This window comes from Vulpes lagopus, chromosome 5, assembly GCF_018345385.1.
Source record: "Vulpes lagopus strain Blue_001 chromosome 5, ASM1834538v1, whole genome shotgun sequence".
NCBI classification, from domain to species: Eukaryota; Metazoa; Chordata; class Mammalia; order Carnivora; family Canidae; genus Vulpes; species Vulpes lagopus.
The window spans coordinates 6,246,286-6,268,549 of record NC_054828.1 but is presented as its reverse complement, the minus strand read 5'-3'; the positions used below and the strand labels follow the sequence as shown (position 1 = coordinate 6,268,549).

The following is a 22,264-nucleotide window of genomic DNA, read 5'->3' as shown; positions in this document are numbered from 1 at the left end:
TTACTTAAAAACTGCTTAAAGACACTGCTTAAAACAGCTCTCAAGAGAGCTAATATCCAAAATTATACAGTCCCACTCTCTGTCTCTCTCTCTCTCTCTTTGTTCAGACTAGCTCTGAAATGCTTCTTCTGTGGCACGAAGAAGGGAGGTGCTCTGCACCCTCCCAAGCGTTGATTAATCACTCAAAGAAGCCAAAAGGACTGAGTATTGGCTAAGCCCATGGCACGGAGCCATGGGACACAAAGCAGTAAGTACAAAACACTCTTTTTCTCTAATGACATTTCAAGATTTTATTTATTTGAGAGAAAGAGAGAGAGAGAGAGAGCACGCGAGCACAAGCAGGGAGTGGGGCAGCTCGACCCCAGGACCCTGGGATCATAACCTGAGCCAAAGGCAGCTGTTTAACTGACTGAGCCACCCAGGTGCCCCTACAAAATACTTGTATTCAGCCTTTCTTCCAGAGTCCCATGGAAGCAGGGCTCTGGCTGTATTACTTCATTCTACCTTAGAGAAATATATAAACGTGACGCCAAGCCACACATGAGTGCTGCATTTCTCTGAAAATGCTTTCTCTGCCTGCATTCCATGCTCCTCAAGGAAAATTAGGCTGTGGTTTAAAACACAGGTACCTTAAACTGCTACACAAGCAAAGAAAGGGTCATCCCTCCCATCATTGCTGAAGACAAAAGCTGCATGCCAGCCTACTCTGCATCTGAGCCAGTGCCAGGCTCTGGGATGCTGGCATAAGCCAGACAAGGTCCTCGCTGTCACGGGGCTCACAGTAACATGGAAAGAGGGGACAGGCAGGGAAATCACAAATCATGGCACACAGCACCCACTGCGTGACACCAAAGAAAGGCTGAGCGTCTGGAAGCACAGGTGGCTTCCGGGGAGGGCAGCTTGTGAGCTGGTGCATGAAGGACGGAGACAGCACGTGCTTATGCAGCACCCATCACACGCCAAGCTCTTTGCTTTACTGACTCATTCAAACTTCAAACAACCATATTTGCAAAGAAAGGTCAAGTCCTTTGCTAATGGCCACACAGACAGCACTGTGGGAGCCAGGGTGTGAGGCCAGGCATGACCTGGCTTTGCGGTCTGGACATCTAACTGCGGGATGCATCGCACCTCTCAAAGATGGGCTGAGAGGACAGAAAGCACACCATTGACAAAGGTGCAGAAGCAAGAATGTTTTAGTAGGTCAACAGGAGAAAAGGTGCCAACTGCTCTGGGGCCTGGGGGAGAAAGAAGTGGCGAGAAGGAGGCCAAGTAACATCTCTCAAGGCAGCAGCGGGGAGCAGGTCTCGGGGAGGGCAGGTGCATAGAGTAAAAAAGCCTCCAGAGAGCCACCAACTCCCCCTCCCTTGGAGATTCGCCCCCATGTTCCAGGCCTAGGAGCTGCAGAGGCGTGGGGAGGCCCCAGCAAAGGAGGCGCTCATGGCTCTGTTTCAGCATACAACCCTGCCAGAGTGTGGGGGCTGCCCTGAGGCAGGGGCAGACCAGGCCTGCACAGGGGAGGACACAGGACCTCACCTCGTGAAGGCAGGCAGGACAAGGGCAGGAGTCTAAGGCAACGCTCATGTTTCCGGCTGCGGGGAGCACCACCAGGGTGTCAGCGCCAAACGCTGCTTTCTTATTATTCCTCCTGTCATTCACTTTTCAGTGCTGTGGACCAGTCCTACTGGCAGCCTCTGCCATGTGAGAAGAAGTGAAGAGGGCACAGATCCTTCCCCACAGGCGCCTTCCCCAGCGCCCGGCAGTAAGGCACTGAGAATGCTAAGCAGGGGGGCCTCTGGTTTCTCACCCAGAGCCCTGCAGTCTCAGCCATGCTGGCTTGTGTGCAGAACCATCCCAGCACTTCTGCCACCAGGCTGATAAACAGGAGCATGGGAACACCCCACAACGTGTATGAGCCAAGGGCTTTCTCGTCATGCACAGTGGAGGAGACTTGGGAATGGAAGTTGTGTAACGGGAGGCATCCTCTGAGAACGCAGCCTGCACCCGAGCTACCAGCATTCACAAGATTGATAGGTCGGCTTCAGAAAAACAATCAGATCCTGCTTTTTAATACTTACCAGTAAAAATTCCAATCTTCATTTTCTGTCACTTGGACCCATCCTCTCTTTTCAAAGTTATTTATCAGCACTGACTTCTCGATATCAGTGACCCATTTCACTTTTCCTGCCATAATCCTGGAAGAGGTCAACCTGTTAGTGCTTTGAAATGTCAAGAGCAAGAAACTTCCCCTGGTGCATCCTACGCTCCACTTGCCCAGGAAGCAGTTCTTGGCCAGGGGCCACTCTGTCCCTGAGAGGACATCAGGCCCTGTCTTTTGTTGTCACAACTGGGGGCAGGGATACTTCTAGTGAGTAGAGGCCAGACACCATGGTGCTGCCCACAGACACCATCCCTCCCCCCTCCCTCCATAGCAAGTCACCCAGGTCAAAATGTCAGCTGTACCAAGACTATGAGATCCTGGCCTACTGGGGCAGAGATAGGCAGCAACTGGTCACCACCCGACATGCACTGCAATGGTGACAGGAGCCACGAGGCAGAGGCAGCACCTGGGGCTGCGAGAGCAGAGACAGGAGGGGGCCTGTGCAGGGTAGCTGTGGAAGACTGTCCTGACCAGGGGGCCCTGGAGCTGGCTTCCCAAGGGTGGGTGGAGCCTATCCCAATGGGAGCACATCCCCCACCAAGGGCTGCTGCTTCCCTGCTTCCTCCCCTGCCCTGCTCTAACTCACTCTCTGTAAGTGAGGTGACCTTTAAGTGTTTATCTGACCACAACACTCCCATTTACTAGCCTCTCTGGTTCCCCAGGACACTTGAAATACACAGACCGGGGTGCCTGGGTAGCTCAGTTGGTGAAGCAGTGAAGCATCTGCCTTCAGCTCAGGTCATGATCCCCGGGTCCTGGGATCGAGTCCCCCATCAGACTCCCTGCTCAGTAGGGAGACTGCTTCTCTGTCTCCCTCTTCCCCTCCCCCCAGCTCATGCACAAGCTCGCTCTCAAATAAATAAAATCTTTAAAAAAAAATTCACAAACCTCTGGCCCTCACCTGCTTCTCCTTCACCTGCTGTGTTCTCACCACACTGGACTTCTCTGCCCACACCCGACCTCAGGGCCTTAGAATGTGCTTGGTGTCTGTGCCCGAGGCACTCCCCTCCCTCTCTGCCTGGCTAAGCTGCTGCCCACTCATCTGCCAGCATAGGTGAATGTCACCTCCTCCACAAAGCCTCCCTGACTCCCCACCTGGTACACAGCTGCTCGGCACTCCTGCACTCCTGTCCCTGCTAGAGGGCAGGGGGCTGGCTCTTCTTTGCTGCTCTGGGCCCAGGGCCTAGCACTGCACCTGGTATGTGGTACATGCTCCATTCAGACTGACTGACTGTGGCCCCAAGTCTGTCAGGACAACCGTGTGACTTGGACAAAGTTAAAAGATGGGCACCCAGGGATCCCTGCGTGCTCAGGCGCTGGGCACCTGCCTTCAGCTCAGGGCGTGATCCTGGGGTCCCGGGATCGAGTCCTGCATTGGGCTCCCTACAGGAGGCCTGCTTCTCCCTCTGCCCGTGTCTCTGCCTCTCTCTTTCATGAATAAATAAATCTTAAAAAAAAAAAAAAAAAAAAAAAGATGGGCACCCAGGTCTGCCTTGCCTTGGGAGAGGGAAAAGAGAAGGCACTCCCATGAGCTTTCACACAAAATCAGCCCACTACCTCCTCACCCTGCCCAACAGTGCGGTGTCACAGAGGTGGAACTGTGGTAGAGAACGGCTCTAGTTCGAGCCCCAATTCCAGCACTCACTAGCTGCGTGACTCTGGGCAGTTTACTTAACCTCTCTAAACTTGTTTCTTTACCTTTAACAACAGTATTTACTCATCTCACCAGGTTACAGTGATGATCCGATGAGTGAACACTGAGAACAGTGCTTGGCACGTAGAAAGCACGCAAGAGATATTTGGTATTATTGCTGTCATCATCCCCACTTTACAGATTTGGAAGCTAAGCCTCAAAAGTTAGGAGCCTGAAGAAGAAACAGACTGAAGGGAGTCGGGGAGCCCTGATTTGAACCCAGGGTGACTCTACTCCGAAGGGCCACCTCTTTTCACACAGTCTGCCTCTGAACCTGGCCCTCATTGGATGACGTCCATGCCCACGGGTAAGGTAAGGAATAAACAGAATCCCCCGTACAAAGAAGCAAGAAGCTGCGGTATAACAATATGAGGCTGTTAACATGGGAAGTCAGCAGCCACCGCACAGAAATGATGGCAGAAGCCGCCCAGGAGCTGAATCCCCATATGCTGTTACCCCGCACCCCTCACCAGCAAACCCCACCTGGTGTCAAAACCCAGGCATAGCCCCAGGGAGTTTACCGGTTCTCTACCTGACTTCAGCCTCCAAGGGTCCGCATCCCTGCCCAATCCTGCTCCAACTCTGCCCCCTAGAGTCCAACTGCAGACCCTGAATTTTGAAGGAGAACCACCCCCCCCACCCCCCACTGAAATCCTACCTGCAGTGACCCAGCAGGGTACTAAGGGGGCCTGAGCCCTATCTGTGCCCTGTGCTTTACCTGTCAGAAAATGCTTCCCAGGTATGATCCCCAAAACCAATAAGGCAGACAGGGCAGGTATTCTCATCCTCACTTTTTTTTTTTTTTTTCTCATCCTCACTTTACTGAGGACATGGAGCCTCCGAGGTGAGGTCTTCTGGTCAACCCCCACCCGCCCCCGGCCCTTTCCTTCTGCTGTGGAACAGTGGGCACTAAGGAAAACCAACCTCTTAGGCTGGACCCACCATAGGTACGTATGGAGCCAACAGGAACGTCCAATTTCACTTCAGCGTCAGGGACTCCTCGTGCCTAAAAGAAAATTAACACACATACAAAATGTACACAGCACAAGACCAAGAGACAGTTCTGTGGACACAGCAAAACCGTGAGGAGCTGCTGTATTCAGTGGCTGGCATCTTCTGCTGAACAGCAGCATGCCACAAGATGCTCTCCTTATTGTGATAGATATTTCTGATTCTATCACACTTTGAGTCCCGCTGGACTTCCCGAGCTGCCCTGCCACTTCTTCATTCACATGCCCCCTGCTTCGGCGGAACACCCCACCTCCTTGCTGCTCCGTGAGCATGCGCAACCGTGCTCTCCACCTGCTGTCTGTCCACTCTCCCCACCCCACCGCTTCTCATCCAGCTCTGAGATCACAAAGATGCCGTTCAAACGCCACCTGCCCCAGGGAGCCATTCTCCTCGCCTTTTCCCTCCACTGAAGCTTCTGTTAGAATACATCTCCTGCTATTTTTGTTGGCACACAGAACTTCCTATCTTGCGTTTTAGCTCTTTGCATACTTTCTTTCCATGAGTGTGCGAGGTGAGGACTCTGTCACCTGCTTCCTTTTTATCGCACTGACTCCTTCTAGATTTAGGTGTGAGCATTTGCAACAACCCTCACAGTCCACGTGGCCAGCCCCATTAGCTCCAGTACCCAGCGCACTGGCACATGGGAGTCAATGTCGACTCCTTGTGAAACTGAGAAAACAGACACATCCTCAAGAATCAGTCCTTTGATTCGACTCTGCTTTCAAGACTCACTTCCTTGTAAATGTTATGGGTTGAACTGTATTCGCAAAAAAGATATGTTGAGGGGTGCCTGGCTGGCTCAGTCGGTAGAGCATGTGACTCTTGATCTCAGGGTCATGAGTTCAAGCCCCACACTGGGTGTGCGTGTTACTTAAAAAAAAAAAAGAAGAAAGAAGAGGAAACCTGGACAGAGACATCCACAGACAGAGAATGCCATGTAATGACACAGGTACAACAGACACACAGGACAGATGGTCACGTGAACATGAAGGCAGAGATCAGAGCTACGCTGCCATGAGCCAAGAAAAGTCTGGGTCCACCAAAAGCTGGAAGGGGCAAGGAATCTTCCCTAGATTCTTCAAAGACAGCTCGGCTCCACCAACACCTTGATTTCAGACTTCTGGCCTTACTCAGCTACTCACTTCATGGCATCTGATAGTACAGTCCTTGGAAACTAATACAAGACATAACCTTCTTAGATACCAGAAGAAAAAGAACCGATAGAGAGTTTTAAATATATGTGAGGGAGACAGAGCACAATAAAGTAGTGAACAAAAGCACAAAACAGTTACTTACAGTTAAAAAAGAAGAAAAGGGGGCAGCCCAGGTGGCTCAGCGGTTTAGCACCGCCTTCAGCCCAGGGTCTAATCGTGGAGACCCGGGATCAAGTCCCACATCGGGCTCCCCGCAGGGAACCTGCTTCTCCCTCTGCCTGTGTCTCTGCCTCTCTGTCTCTCATGAATAAATAAATAAAAACTCTTAAAAAAAAAAAAAAAAGGAAAGAAATGAACTAAGGCCACCTGTCCCCTAAAGGGACATAGGACCTCTTTCCAGAAATGCACCAAATCAGCATGATGACCACTACTGAACACCAATGACAAGGCAGCCTCAGAAGAGCCAGAGGAGGGCAGCTAGGTGGCTCAGTGGTTGAGCATCTGCCTTTGGCTAAGGTGATCCCAGGGTCCTAGGATCAAGTCCTGTATCGGGCTCCTCACATGGAGCCTGCTTCTCCTTCTGCCTGTGTCTCTGCCTCTCTCTCTCTACCATGAATAAATAAATAACATCTTTAAAAAAAAAAAAAAAAGAAGAGCCAAAGGGACGGCAGTTCCTCTGCACCTGAAGCTTGGAGACTCAGTCCATCTCCAGTGCTTTCCTGTCTATGGGTACTCGCAAGTTTTCTTGGGGCCTCAGTCTCCCCCATGATAAAAATAGGCATGAAAGCCACAGGTCTCGCAGTACGGCTGAAGACTATTGCAAGGTCAGGCAGGTGTGTCCCTGGAACACCACCAGTACGCCAAACAGTTCACTGGATTTGAAACAAGTGTAAGGGATCCCTGGGTGGCGCAGCGGTTTGGTGCCTGCCTTTGGCCCAGGGCACGATCCTGGAGACCCGGGATCGAATCCCACGTCGGGCTCCCGGTGCATGGAGCCTGCTTATCCCTCTGCCTGTGTCTCTGCCTCTCTCTCTCTCTCTGTGACTATCATAAATAAATAAAACTAAAAAAAAAAAAAAAAAAAGAAACAAGTGTACTGGCTTCCCCTGAAGTGCCCTGAAACTTTTCCCGATTCGGCCCTGCACACTCCGTCCACTTCAGCCCCTTCTCCCAGCGGGCCTCCCAGGCCCCCAGCCTGGTGCTGGAGAGCAGCCCCGCCCTCGTGGGGTAGGTAATTACATATTGATATTATCACCCAAACAATAGCTTCCACTTATGAAGCACTAGAGTCCATCAGGCACAGGGCTGGGCAGTTTGTGCATATTCTCCTCTACTACATGCATCCTTTTGGCTCACGAGCTGCCAGAAGGCAGGTATTCTCCCCATTTATAGATGGGGAAAGTGACGCTCAGAGAGTAATAGGCAGAGCACACTGCAACCTGAGGACACTGACACTGCCTCCCCTGCCACTGTCAGCTGTCCAGTGACCCTGAGAGGGGGTGCTGATCGTCTGTTTTCCAGCACCCAGCCAGGGCCAGGCACAGTGAGGGGGCTCAGAAATGGTCTGCAGAACAGAAAAAGGGACCAGCTGGCCAAGGACCAGCTCCTTCCCAACCCTAAGAAATACTAAGCCCTTTCCCTCAGAAAAATCAATAATGAAATACCTGATGTCTGATCGTTGTCCTGTTACTTCCTCCTGAAACAGAAAAAAAAAAAAAAAAAAAAGTGAAGTTAGCAGTACCAGGTAATGAACTTGGTAGGCTACCTCTCTAGTGGTTCACGTGAACTGAAATGATAAGCCATTCGGTCAGCTACTTTCAAAACCGAGCATCACAGGAAGGGGTAACGACGATGTGCTGTATATACACAATAGAATAGGACTCAGCCACCAAAAAGAATGAAACCTTGCCTTTTGCAACCTCATGGATGGAACTAGAGGTTGTTATGCTAAGCAAAATAAGTCAGAAAAGGACAAATACGAAATCAATACATATGATTTCACTCATATGTGGAATTTAGGAAACAAAACAAGCAAACAGCGAAACAGGTGAACATACAGGGAGGAGGGAGAAAGAAAGGGAAACAAACCATAAGAGACTCTTAACATGGAGAACAAACTGAGGGCTGCTGGGGAGGGATGGGGAGATGGGGGATGGGGACAGAGGAGGGCACTTGTCAGGACGCTCACTGGGTGTTGTACTTAAGTGATGAACCTCCCAATTCTATTCCTGAGCCCAATATTGCCCTGTATGTCAACTGACTAGAATTTAAAGAAAAATCTGAAAAAAATTAAAAAACCCAAACTGAGCACCATAAAACCAAACCCAGAGCAACAGAGTTTGTTGTGTGCTGATCTCACACTCCAAGGGCTAGGAGGGTCGTGGGCTGTCACCACCTGAGCTATGCCAGCCGGGGCAAGGTCATTAGCAAACCAGACAGTTGGCTATGCTCAGAACACGATGCGGGTCCCACCTCCCGGGCCGGGGGCAGGACCTTCAGAAGCTTGAGGACAGGATTCCACAGCCTAGCCTCTCACCCAGCCACTCAGTGTTGGGTCCGTGCAGGAGACACGAAGCTGCCTGGGACGAGCTGCTCGTGGCCTTGCTCCAGGGAGGCAAGAGGGACACTCCACAGGCTGGAAGCCCCGGCAGCAAAGTGCCTTAGCAATCCAACAAAGCTCAGCCGTGGTCCTGATGGGGAAGGGACTACTGATCCATCTGGCAGCAAATTGTGCCAGCTCTACTCCAGAAGATTCCAGATCTGTCTGTGTCTCCCCCCAGTGTCCCCGTAATCCCGGATGACCATGACAGGCTACCACTGGTTTCCTTAGCGCCACCCTCACCCCACTGCACCCATTCTCTGCCTAGCAGCAGACTGACCCTTTCATACACACCAAGCAAATCATGTCACCCTGCCCATAAGCTTCTAGAAGCTTCCACTGCACCCAGAATAAAACTATCAGGGTACTTGGGTGGCTCAGTCAGTTGTGTCTGCCTTCAGCTCCCGTCATGCTCTCGGAGTCCTGGGATCGAGCCTGGCATCAGGCTCCCTGCTCCGCGGGAGTCTGCTTCTCCCCTGCCCCTCCCCCCGCTTGTGGTCTGTCTCTCTGTCAAATAAATTATTAAATATTTAAAACAAAACAAAACAACTCCCAGTCTGCCCGTTACCTACAAAATGGACCCCATGTGATCTGGGCTCCCATCCCCTCTCAGGTCTTGTCTCCAGCACCCTCCTCACCCATCAGCCCTCCAGCTCCTGGCCGCCCTTTAGCTCCTCACACCCACCAAGCTGCATCCTCTGAAGGCTTTGCTCACCCCAATATCTGGCCCCTTCTCGAAGGTGAACTCTTCAGTCTGGCTTTCCCAATCCCAATCTTAATGCCCCCCTATTTGTCACATTGTCACTTTACTTCTCCGTGGCACTCAGGCTGCACAAAATTGTTTAGTCCAGCGCCAACTTGAGACATGACCCATGAACCCACAACCAGCGTCACCAGGACCTCATTAGAAATACATATTGTTGGGATGCCTGGGTGGCTCGGCAGTTGAGCGCCTGCCTTTGGCCCAGTGTATGATCCTAGAGACCCCGGACCAAGTCCCGCATCAGGCTCCCTGCATGGAGCCTGCTTCTCCCTCTGCCTGTCTCTGCCTCTCTCTCTGTGGGTCTCTCATGAATAAATAAATAAAATCTTTAAAAAAAATACAAATTGTTGAGCTTCCCCCTACCCCTTACGTGGATATATACCCTTAGACTCTGGGAGTGGGGCCCAGGAATCTGTATCTTAACAAGCTGTCAGGTGAGAGTCCTACCTTTGCTTAAGTTTGAAAAGAACTGGTCTAGTTCACTTATTTGGTTCCCTAGTGATTACCTGTCTTTGACACATGAATCTCACAGCAGGAGAGCAGAGATGTCGTTCTGCATTATTGCCTACTGAATCCCCAGCATCCAGAACAGCATCTAATAATAGCAGGTGCTCGATCAATATTTTATGAATTAACAAAAATAAAGACGTAGATTCCCTCCAGAACCAATCAAACAAAAGCTGTCTGTGCCAAGCAGTGAATCAGGCATGGCCTAGCCCTACAGGGGCTATCAGACCTGCCGGCGAGAGAAAGCAATAAACAGACACACCCTCTAAGACTTCCACAGTGTTTTCCAGGGACCTGAACTGGGAGACAAGGATGGGGTTCAGTGGATCTCCACTGAGTGAGGGAACACCACAGGGAATATCGACACCTACAACCCCAGGAGGACAAACCTTTGCCAAAAGGCCTTTCACTTCCCAGAGTTATGACTACTTCCAGACAAAAGCCAGGAGAGTGTTTCAGGGAAAATGGCAAACAGAGAGAAGGGGTGACATTCATAGAGTCCATGCACTTTTCTGGGTCCAGCCATAAACAACGGGAGCTCTCTCTGTCCCCAACCCTGCTATCCCAAACACCTTAAGTCACTTCACTATCACTTTCAACAAAGTCCCAACTAGGCCAGGAGTCTAGGGCATTTCGATTCCTTTCCACCTAGTCTTCCTTGAAAAGGAAAAAGTACCATGTTTAAAGAAAATAATACGGAAAGCATAAATGAAGGGCACCTGGGTAGCTCAGTGGTTGAGCGTCTGCCTTTGGCTCAGGATGTGATCCCCGGGTCCTGGGATCGAGTCCCGCATGGGGCTCTGCAGGGAGCCTGCTTCTCCCTCTGCCTGTGTTTCTGACACTCTACGTGTCTCTTGTGAATAAATAAAATCTTTTTTTTTTTTTAAAGAAAAATAGCGTAAATGACAACTTCTGCACAACTATATGGCCACCATCTATCTCCACACCCCCCTGGGAGACACTGTCAGGCTCTACAGCAACTATTTAGCAATGCTTGCAATTCCTTGGGCACAGAGTAAGTCCAATCTTTTTGTAACCGTCACAACCCAGCACCGAAATGTGCTCATTCAATATTTTTGTGAACAAAGAACCTCTTTGCAAACCCTACACTGCTTACAACAAATAAGATGCGTTTACTTCTAGAACGAGCCCCCCTAAAGCCCCAGCTACTCTATGCGCTGCAGGGCTACCTCCGCATCCCCACCCCCTTTAGACTGACAAACAGGGAGGGGAAATGCCCTGGTCCCACCCCGCTGAGAAGGGCAAGCAGGGCGGGGGACACGAATCTGTCTCCAGACCAGAGCTGTCGCCACAGGTACACCGCGCCCTGCAAAAGATGCCCATAGAGACAATACAGGCTGCAAATGAATGGGGGGGGGGGGAGCCTAGAACGATGCAATTCCGGGGTAACCAGTATTAATAAGAATGCAATTGCAACAAGCGGGCGGCACAGGGAAAGTCACAGGAGCTCGGAGGCATAACGGGCAGAGTAGCCAGCGCGGGCTTCCTGGAGGACGCGGGTCCCGCAAGCAGCACCTAAACCACCGGGTCGCCCACACTCGCTCGCGCATGCGCACTCGCCCGCCCCGGAGCGGCCACACCCTCGTCCCGGGAGGCGGCCTCCGCGGCGGGGCCTCACCTGTCGCGCCGAGCCCGGAGGAGCGCCGAGCAGCGCGGAGCAGCGCGGAGCAGCGCGGAGCACCGCGGCCCCGCGCCGCGCCCCGGCCCTGCCTCCAGCCCCGCTCCGGCGCGGGCAGGAGGATGCCACCCGCAGCCCCGCGGACCGGCCCGCCGCGCGCCGCGCTCTGCTTCCGGGGCGGTGCTCTGGCAACCGAGGACGCGGCCGCTGGCGCCGCGACTGCTTCCGGGTCACGTTTTCCCGGCCAGTCTCTAAGCTCCCCGCCCCAAGTGCTGGGAGCGGAGGTCTTGGGATGAGCTGGCGGTCCTTACCCGGGCGGCTCGCAGCCTTCAGGGCCCAGAAATGAGGTCGAGAAGGGTCGGGGCGCGAGGTTGAGCCTGACAGTGGGGGGCAGAGCCGGGTGATGACTATAGATCCCGGGTCCTGTCCAACCTTGGTCCCTTCTGCTGCTGGGCCTCCGTGTCCGCGAGGTTGGGGCCGCCGGTAGCGCCCACATCGCGGGGCTTACTGTTCTCCGGTGACATGTGCTCAGCTTGTAATAATCAGTAAAGGTAAAATACGTACTCCTTTGTCAAGTGTCCCCTGAGCATGGCGCAGGTCTAGTTTCTCAAGCTGTATTTTGTAAACTGTTAGGAAGAAGCAGCTCAGCCCGGTGAGAATTTTAAAACTAGAGCCAGACCTGGATTGGATCCTTGCTCCAAAATCCACTAGCTGTGTGGCTTTAGACAGGTAACTTCCCTTATCTAAGCCTCAGTTTTGTATCTCAAATTGGGGATAATAGCACTTACATTGTGTGTGTTTTAAGATTTCATTTATTTGAGAGAGAGAACAGGAGCAGGTTGGGGCGGGGGGGCAGAGGGAGAGGAAGAAGCAGGCTCCCCACTGAGCACGGAGCCTGTTTTGGGGCAGGATCCCAGGACCCTGAGGTCATGACCCCAGCTGAAGGCAGATGCTTAGTCAACTGAGCCACCCAGGTGCCCCAAAAGCACTGACGTTGAAGGGTTATTAGGAAGATAGATTTATTTATTTATTTATTTATTTATTTATTTATTTATTTATGAGAGAGAGGCAGAGACACAGGAGGAGGTAAAAGCAGGCTCCATGCCAGGAACCTGACATGGGACTCCACCCGGGACTCCATCCCGGGACTCCAGGATCATGCTCTGGGCCAAAGGCAGGCGCTAAACCACTAAGCCACCCAGGGATCCCCAGGAAGATTATTTTTTAAAAAGAAAGGCACTTGGGATCCCTGGGTGGCGCAGCGGTTTAGCGCCTGCCTTTGGCCCAGGGCGAGATCCTGGAGATCCGGGATCAAATCCCAGGTCGGGCTCCCGGTGCATGGAGCCTGCTTCTCCCTCTGCCTGTGTGTGTGTCTCTCTCTGTGACTATCATAAAAAAAAAAAAAAAAAAAAAAAAAAAAAAGAAAGAAAGGCACTTTGCCTGTCTCTGCCTCTCTCTCTGTGTGTCTCTCATGAATAAATAAATAAAATCTTAAAAAAAAATACAAATTGTTTGTATTCTCTCTCTCTCTCTGTCTCTCATGAATAGATAAATGGAACCTTTAAAAAAAAAAAAAAAAAGAACATCTGAAGAAGAACATCTGTCTCAGGGCGCCTGGGTGGCTCAGTTGGTTAAGTGTCTACCTTTGGCTCAGGTCATGATCTCAGGGATCTGGGATGGAGCTCTGTGTCAGGCTTGCTGCTCGGCAGGGAGTCTGCTCTTCCCTGCTCATTCTCTCTCTCTCTCTCTCCCCCCTCTCTCTCAAATAAATAAAATACATTTTTAAAAAATAATCTGTCTCCAAATCATGCCTCTGTAAGTGCTGAGGATCAATTCACTATATCACATTATCACTGGTGCTGGAAGATCCTGCAAACAGGGCAAGATGCATTGCCCACATCAGGTAGTGCCCGTGGGTAGAGTGACAAAGGAGAAATTGCCTAGTGATGTCACAGCACAGGTTATGGCAAATCCCAGTTTGTATGTTTTGAAGAATAATAATTGTATAAAGGACTAAGTTGAAATGATGCAAATGAGGGATCCCTGGGTGGCGCAGCGGTTTAGTGCCTGCCTTTGGCCCAGGGCGCGATCCTGGAGACCCAGGATCGAGTCCCACATCGGGCTCCCGGTGCATGGAGCCTGCTTCTCCCTCTGCCTGTCTCTCTCTCTCTCTCTCTGTGACTATCATAAATAAATAAAATTTTTTTTAAAAAAGGTGCAAATGAAATACAGTGGTTGTAAGTTCTTTTCAAGGACATTACTCTATGTGCTGAGATATTTAAATTACAGAAGTAGTCTTTACCCAGAATGGATCAGTTTCCAGACTTGGTTTCTGCATAAATGACCATCTGCTACAAGTCTGTGACATAGTTGGAAAACTAGAAGAGACACTCCCGACAGACAAAAACAGTGAGGAATTCTTACAAGGTAAGAATAGATGAATGGGGCCATCCCCAGTAAAATGAGGACAAATACTCCCCACCAAGCAAAAGAGAGAAGCTCCAAAAAAGGTGCATTTTCTAAACAAAACCTTGGAAGGCCCCTGAGATAAGAAGCAATAGGGAGTGTAGGAAAATACACGTGTAGATGGTTGGCCAGAAAGTTAACTAATGGAATTAATGAGTAGTCTGTCTCCCTAGGGAGGGGTCTCACATTTTGGCTGAACCCATGGGTCTTAGCCTGCCCAGGCCACCATAACAAGTCACCATAACAAGAGACTGGTTGCCATCCACACTACGGATTTATTTCTCAAAGTTCTGCAGGCTGGGGAGTCAAGGTACCAGCAGGTTTGGAGTGTGCTGAGAATCCACTTCCTGGGGGCACCTGGGTGGCTCAGTGGTTGAGCCTCTGAGCCTCTGAGCCTGAGCCTTCGGCTCAGGGCATGATCCTGGAGTCCCAGGATTGGGCCTTGTCAGGCTCCCTGCTTGGTTGGGAACCAGTTTCTCCCTCTGCCAGCCCCCCCCCATTGTGTTCTCTCTCTCTCTCTCTCTCTCTCTCTCTCTCTGTTATTTTAAAAAACAGAAGCACAAAACTCAGCAAAAGGAGAACTGATTACCAAGGACACAGAGTCAATATAGTCAATACGCTATTGACTATAGGTCAGGAGACAGCAAACCACTGGGCCAATCCAGCCTGCCACGTTTTTTACAACTTAAGAAAACTGAGAATGGTTTATACCTCTGATCATTGCAATCGACTGGAGGACAGAGAAGAACGCACTAACTTGAACCCCAATGAAATGAAATCTATCCCCTCACCTCCTCCCAAAAAAGAATCCCATCCTTCTCACGAGTAGACCTATATTACAACAACAACAAAAAATGATACTTAGTTATCTTTTTATCTTCAATTAAAAAGTGGTAAAAAGGGGATCCCTGGGTGGCGCAGCGATTTGGCGCCTACCTTTGGCCCAGGGCGCGATCCTGGAGACCTGGGATCGAATCCCACGTCGGGCTCCCAGTGCATGGAGCCTGCTTCTCCCTCTGCCTGTGTCTCTGCCTCTCTATCTCTCTCTCTCTCTGTGTGACTATCATAAGTAAATAAAAATTTAAAAATATATATTTTAAAAAAAGTGGTAAAAATTTGGGACACGTGGGTGGCTCAGTGGTTGAGCGTCTGCCTTCGGCTCAGGTCGTGATCCCGGGGTCCTGGGATGGAGTCCTGCATCAGGCTCCCCTCAGGAAGCCTGCTTCTCCCTCTCCCTGTGTCTCCGCCTCTCTCTCTGTGTCTCATAAATAAATATTTTTTTAAAGTGAAAATTTGTATGATTTGCAAGTGGCAGAGTCTGGATCTGAACCCCAGGAACCTGACCATTCACACTCCTGCCTCCCTGGAAGATAAAGGGTCGCCTCCTGGAGAGACAGGTGCATCTTCTAGGGGAAGCTCTGAGCTTTGCTTTGGAGGCTTCCCGAAATCTCCCTGCGAGCGGTTCTTCTTCATCGCTTCCATTTAGCGCCATCTAGTGGACCCAGCAGTAAGGGGAGCCTGACCCGCTACGGCCCCGCCCCGCCCTCCTGGCCCCGCCCTCCTGGCCCCGCCCCGCCCTCCTGGCCCCGCCCCGCCCGGCGCCGTCCCGCTCTCGGTGTTCTCACCTTAAACCCCGGAGGGGAATGAGACCGGGAAGGAAGGCCACGCAGGTGATGCGCATCGGGCCTCGCCCCGCGGGCTCCTAGGTGCTCAAGATACATCATCCCCTAGTGCTCGCTTCGGCAGCACATATAGTAAAAAAAAAAAAGAAACATCCCTGGATGAGACGTTATCAGCAACGGCAGGTTTCCGTTCCTTGGGGTAGGTTCCGCCAGGCGACACTTGAAATACTGACTTGGGCGTGTACAGGGCCCCTCCTCCACCTCTGCGGTGTGGCCCTCTCCCCTCTCCGCAGGTGACCCCGCTGCTCCTCGATCCCCGTCAGACCCCCATGTCCTTCCCTGCCCCCGCTGTACACCTCCCTGCTCTGAGCTCTTCCTGCACAAAGTTGGGGTCCTTTTTCCTAAGAACCAGCAGCTTCACATTGGCCGAGGGCCAGAACCAACTACGCAATCGGAGGGGCCCAGTGCAATGAAAATACTCCTTTTTTTTTTTTTTTTTTAAGATTTTATTTATTCATTCATGAAAGACACAGAGAGAGACACCGGCAGAGGGAGAAGCAAGCTCTATGCAGGAAGCCCCATGTGGGATTCGATCCCAGGACTCCAGGATCACGCCCTGAGCCAAACAGACGCTCAACTGCTGAGCCACCCAGGTGTCCCGAAAATGCAGATACTCTTCTTCAAAAAGTACTTAACAAAAATGTTAAGGTAGCTACATTAAGCCAGTTATGGGGCTGGTCTGAGCCTCAGGGCCCTCTATAATTGCCCAGGCGACAGCCCCGCAAAGCCCAACCTCCTGCATGCAAGATGTGAGCCGGAACTCCTCTCACTGAACCCTCATAAGAGTCCTGCCTGGTAAGTGGTGGTTTTAACAGTAATTTTTTTTTTTTAAGATTTATTTACTGGGAGTACCTGGGTGGCTCATGGTTGAGTATCTGCCTTCCGCTCAGGTCGTGATGCCGGGGTCCTGGTTTAGAGTCCTGCATTGGGCTCCCTGCATGGAGCCTGCTTCTCCCTCCACCTGAGTCTCTGCCTCTCTCTATGTGGCTCTCATGAATAAATAATTAATAAGAAAAAGAAATCTTGCTTCCAGTCCTTTTGGATATATATACCCAGAAGTAAATTTGCTGGATCACATGATAAGTTAATTTAAATTCTTTGAGGAACTGCCATACTGTTTTCCATGGTGGCTACATCATTTTATATGCTTACCAGCAGGGCACAAGGATTTCAATTTTTTCCACATCCTTGCCAATATATATTTTCTGGGTTTTTGTTTTTGTTTTAAACAACAGCCATCCTAATAGATATGATTAAAAAAAAAAAAGGACCATCAAGAACTTTAATGGAGCCCCCCCCCAGCCCCTTGCTCCCTGAGGCCATTGGTGAATCCCCAGTGGCTTCACAGGCTACTGTGGAACCCAGACCCCCACGCATCCCAGGCCTAGGCTCCGAGAGCCCAGCAGGTCCTGCCCTGCAGCAGGCACAGACCTATGTTCACCCAGGTGGACTGCCCCACCTTCAGAGCCTCTAGCAACTACCCCTCCCCTAGTCCCTAACCCCCTCCCCCCATTTCTAGCATCCCCACCTCAGCACCCTGCAGCACCGAGGCCAGAGGCAGGGCTGGGGAGTGAGAGAACCAGGATCCAGACTGAGCGCCTACCAGGATGGGAGGCGCTGCACGCTGGGGCCCAGCTCTGGCTTTGTTATGCCCATTTCTGGCAGCAGGTGGGGGTGGGGGATAAGGTTGAAGTCCAGAGGGCAGACTGCCTGGCCTGGGGCCAAAGGAGTGGAGTCCCTGGGGGCTCAGAAATGGTGAGAACCTGGGCAGCCCAGGTGGCTCAGTGGTTTAGCCCCCCGCCTTCAGCCCAGAGCATGATCCTGGAGACCTGGGATTGAGTCCCACGTCGGGCTTCCTGCATGGGACCTGCTTCTCCCTCTGCCTGTGTCTCTGCCTTTCTCTGTGTGTCTCTTACAAATAAATAAATAAAATATTTAAAAAAGGGATCCCTGGGTGGCGCAGCGGTTTGGCGCCTGCCTTTGGCCCAGGGCGCGATCCTGGAGACCCGGGATCGAATCCCACATCAGGCTCCCGGTGCATGGAGCCTGCTTCTCTCTCTGCCTCTCTCTCTCTCTCTCTGTGACTATCATAAATAAATAAAAAATTTAAAAAAAAATTAAAAATTATTTATTTTAAAAAATAAAAAATAAAAAAAAATACACACAGGCTCCGCGGGGCCAGTGACTTCTGACCTCCCCACGCCTGCCACCAGGGCCTTCATTCCACCTTTTTGTCTACAAGTTTCTTCTGTTACATCCTCTTTTCTTCAAAACCAATGGTGTGTCTTCTCTGGGCCAGGCCCTTTGTACACCTGTCCTTTCCCTCCATCTCCACCATGGTCTCCCCCAGAGCCTCTCTACCTCCTTTCCCACACATCCAGGCCCCCTCACCTTCCACATGGTTGAGCAGGCTTGAGAGCACTGGATTAGGAGTCCCACGGGCCTGCCCTCAAATCTCCATCCTACCAGCCCTCTGGCTGTGCAACACTGGGCAGAAAACAACCCCCAAGCACCTCCATTTCCTATATCAGGACCTTGTCCCAGGTCTGGCACACAGCAGGGGACCTGGCCCAGGGGTAGTCAGAAAGGCCTAGAATGCCGCGCAGTGCTGTCCAGGAGTCTGGGCTGTTGGGAGCTGGGCCCAGCCTCCTGCCATCCCCAGGTCAGGGTGGGCACCCGAACTGGGGGTTGGGGACAACTGGGTCGCATTGCCCCTTCAGCCTCATCTGGCTAGGTGACCTGGGGGAGGGGGTGCTCAGGGACACAGCAGAGGGTGGAGACAATTCTCTGGAATTGTGGGCCTGAGGGGGCCTTTCAGAGATGCAAACAGTCCCTGCCCAGGGCTGTGTGACCCTCTGGAGAGATTCCTGGGTGCCTGGAACTGGTGGGAGGCAATGGTCTGCTCCTCACCTGCTGCTCCTCAAAGAACAGCCAGCTGGGTGAGCCCTTTCTGTGCTTCCAATCTGGGCCCCCCTCCCCACCTGCCTTCTCTCCCATTCCTGTGCCTGCAGGGACCCCAGCCCTTTACCCTCCTGCTGGGCTCCCTAACTGTCCCCTGGCCCTGGGGGGGATCCCAGGTGTTCAGACACTCCACCAGGTAAAGCTGAGTAGGTGTTTAGTCAGCGGTGGGGGAAAAACAAATTTCTGTCCCTGAAAGCCGCCCACAAGCTGTGGTTTTGAATAAATACTTAGCCTCTCTGCTCAGTTCCTCTTTAAAATAGAACCAGCTGGGGGCTTGCGGGCCCCGTGGAACAGTCCAGCAAGGGGCCGGGCACAGGGGGTGGTTTCCAGCAGCATTCATGTTATTGTTATTATTCATTATTAATGAAAGAGAAGCACTCAGATGACGAGCACACACTGTGTGTGTGTGTGTGTGTGTGTGTGTGTGTGTGTGTGTGTGTTCACTCCACGGCAGGACTGAGGTTTGATGGGTGATGGGTTGGGATGGGGGTTGAAGGGTTGGAGGGAAGAGTCTAGAGTCCAGTAGAGTCCAAACCTTCTCTCCAGACACATCTGAGATTCATGGGAAATCGCCCTCCCCACCCCACCGCCCTGTGTGAAGGGTGCCCGAGCACAGACACAAAGCCAGAGAGAGAGATGGGGGGTTGATCTCCCAAGAGCAGGGGTCCTGCCCCACCCCAGTGCCAGCGAGGCCCAGAAATGGAGCCCTTGTGCCAACACTCGCATCCAAAGTCCCCCGTACTGCCCGTGCTGGGGGCCCTGCGGGATGGAGGGAGGGAATGCCAGATGCCAGAGGGGATTTGAGCCCAGGTCTGGGGGACTCGGGGTTTGCTGCTCTTTATTTTGTAGCAGCTGGAGGTGGGCAGGCTGTGCACAAGCGGAGGGGGAAGGCAGAGGGCGCTGGGGGGTGCTGGGGCTGGGGGAGGCTGAGAGGCGCGGGTGCAGCTCAGGGAGCCCATGGGAGGGGGCTGGCCAGTCACCTGGGTGCCTCTCCCACTGCCTGTGAGCACCCACGTCTGGGCCCCTCACCACCAGGCCAAGGAGAAAAGAACAGCTCCCCATAGGAGTGCGCAGCGCAAACACCTGGAGGGCTCCCAGCCCTGCACTCGGCTCTCTCCCAACAAGAGGTCTGGGTACTTGATCATCTCTTCTGGACCTGGGCTCAGCCCTCGGGGCTCCTGGGCCTTGGTTTCTCCATCGCAAAGGGTCTGCCCGCCTCGCCTTGCAGCGCTTTTCAAGATGGAATTTAACAAAACTGCAAAAGGGAATGGGCCCTAATGTGATGAGCCCTCATTCCTCCCTCCAGCCCCCCTGGACTTTACCCCTCGCTCCCCACAACTGTACCCGAAGCCATTGTACCAGACAAGGGAGTGTCTCCGGGGGGCAGGCAGGGACGGGGAGGGGGTGTTGTTAAGGAGACCAGAGAGGGGGGGACACCTGGGTGGCTCAGAGGTTGAGTGTCTGCCTTTGGCTCAGGGCATGATCTAGAGATCTGGGATCGAGTCCCACATCGGGCTCCCCGCAGGGAGCCTGCTTCTCCCTCAGCCTCTCTCTCTCTCTCTCTCTCTCTCTCTCATGAATAAATAAATAAAATCTTTTCTTTTAAAGGACACCAGAGGGATCCCTGGGTGGCGCAGCGGTTTGGCGCCTGCCTTTGGCCCAGGGCGCAATCCTGGAGACCCGGGATCGAATCCCACGTCGGGCTCCCGGTGCATGGAGCCTGCTTCTCCCTCTGCCTGTGTCTCTGGCTCTGTCTCTCCTTCTATCTCTCAAGAATAAATAAATAAAATCTTTAAAAAAAAAAATAAAATAAAGGACACCAGAGAGGGGCACCTGGGGGGCTCAGTCAGTAAAGCACCCACCTTCAGCTCAGGTTATGATCCTGGGGTCCTGGGATCCAGCTCGTGGCTCAATAGGGAGTCTGCTCCTCCCTCTCCCTCTGTGATCTCTCATTCTCTCTCCCAAATAAATAAATATTAAAAAAAAGAAAATAGGAGACCGGAGAGAAATTTCTGCCAATGAATTAAGCCACACAGGCAGGAGAATGTGAGGCCAGGGCCACACCACGGTACCTGCGACATCCTGCGGTGGCCCTCTTAGGCTGACACCTGTTACCCCTGTCAAGCAATGAAGGAGACTGAGGCTGGCAGAGATGAGGAGGCCGGTGGAGATGAGGAGGCTGGCCCAGGCCCCACAGCTCGTCCGAGGCCAGCCCAGACCTGGTGCAGGCCCCGTAGACAATCCTCCTGGGCAGATTCTCTGAAACAGGCACATGTTCCTGAATGGGCTGCACTGGGTTTTATTTTTCTCCCCTGCCCTGAACTTGCAATTTCACCCCCCAAAAAGACCCACGTCTCAGAGAAGGATTCGAAAATAAATAAACCCTCACAGGCCAAACGCGGGCTGAGCTGCCAGCTTTCGACCCACAGCGGGCACCAAGCCCAGGCCTCCTCTGGGCTCAATGGCTCACTGAGCAATATGCAGTCCTTGATGGGGCTCATCCGTTCCACTCCCGGCTTGGCCAGCAGCTCCCGGCCCCTGAGGCAAAGGGCCAGACTAGCTTTTTCTGTCAGATGTCTGGGCTTTGACTTCCCAGCCTCCATACCTCTGCTCACATGATCCCTTCTACACAGAGTGTCCTTTAGGGAAGTAACTGGGTGGCACGACTTACACATCTGGCACATCTTGAGCTATCTCCAAGGCTGCCCTCTGAGCTGATTCCTAGCACAGGTGCCCAAGGAGACGGGCACCCCATCCCTCTGTGGGTCATCACAGCCTTCATTGCCGGATGTATCTTTGTTGCTTTTATTTGCATTTCTTTTTTTTTTTTTTATGTTTTAGAAAGATTTTTTTTTTTAAGATTTTATTTATTTATTCATGAGAGACACAGAGAGAGAGAGAGAGGCAGAGACACAGGCAGAGGGAGAAGCAGGCTCCATGCAGGGAGCCGGACGTGGGACTCGATCCTGGGACTCTAGGATCACGCCCTGGGCCGAAGGCAGGCACCAAACCACTGAGCCACCCAGGGATCCCCAACCATCCAGGGATCCCCATGTTTTAGATTTTTATTTATTTATTCACGAGAGACACACGGAGAGAGGCAGAGACACAGGCTGAGGGAGAAGCAGGCTCCCTGCAGGGAGCCCCATGTGGGACTTGATCCCAGGATCCCAGGATCACGCCCTGAGCCAAAGGCAGACACTCCACCTCTGAGCCACCCAGGTGCCCCTTTACTTTGCATTTCTTTCATTATTAGTGGGGAAATAGTAACAACACATGCACTTCCTCAGGAGGGAGGACAAGACGACAGAACTCTAAGGAAAAAGAAATTATTTTTCTTTAAATTCCCAAAATGCTGTGGTCCCCTAGGGTCCTCCTCATTTTTCGAGGCTGCAGTGGGGGATGTTTGAGACATCTGTGATTAGCCATCCTGAGACAGGGCAACCGGGGGCCTGGAAGGAGACATGAGGTCCCTCTGGGGGGCCCCCCATCACCTGCCTGACCTCATTTTCCTCCTCTGGAAAATGGGAACAGCAGTACTTGTCCAAGGGTTGTTGTGAAGATGGGAAGGGTTAGGGAAGGGGACATTCATTGTCCGTGAACCAGATATCTATTGAGCGCCAGCTGTGCC

The 22,264-nt window shown here is 52.2% G+C and overlaps 1 protein-coding gene across 3 annotated transcripts in view; it reads right to left on the bottom strand.

Moving 5' to 3' along the window:
• The window catches only part of TTLL1 (tubulin tyrosine ligase like 1), a 33,438-nt gene extending 21,758 nt beyond the window's left edge, over window positions 1-11,680 (bottom strand). Inside the window, exons 1-4 of one of the 3 annotated variants that reach the window (XM_041757226.1) lie at window positions 11,525-11,680; window positions 7,681-7,712; window positions 4,776-4,857; window positions 2,076-2,192 (exon numbers count right to left, since the gene is read on the bottom strand). In XM_041757226.1, the coding sequence (XP_041613160.1) occupies window positions 2,076-2,188 (113 nt within the window). In that variant the 5' untranslated portion in view covers window positions 2,189-2,192; window positions 4,776-4,857; window positions 7,681-7,712; window positions 11,525-11,680. Of the gene's footprint in view, window positions 1-2,075; window positions 2,193-4,775; window positions 4,858-7,680; window positions 7,713-11,524 lie in introns of those variants that run through there. The other 2 variants (XM_041757227.1, XM_041757229.1) reach the window with 2 other exon arrangements.
• Window positions 11,681-22,264: the final 10,584 nt, after the last annotated feature.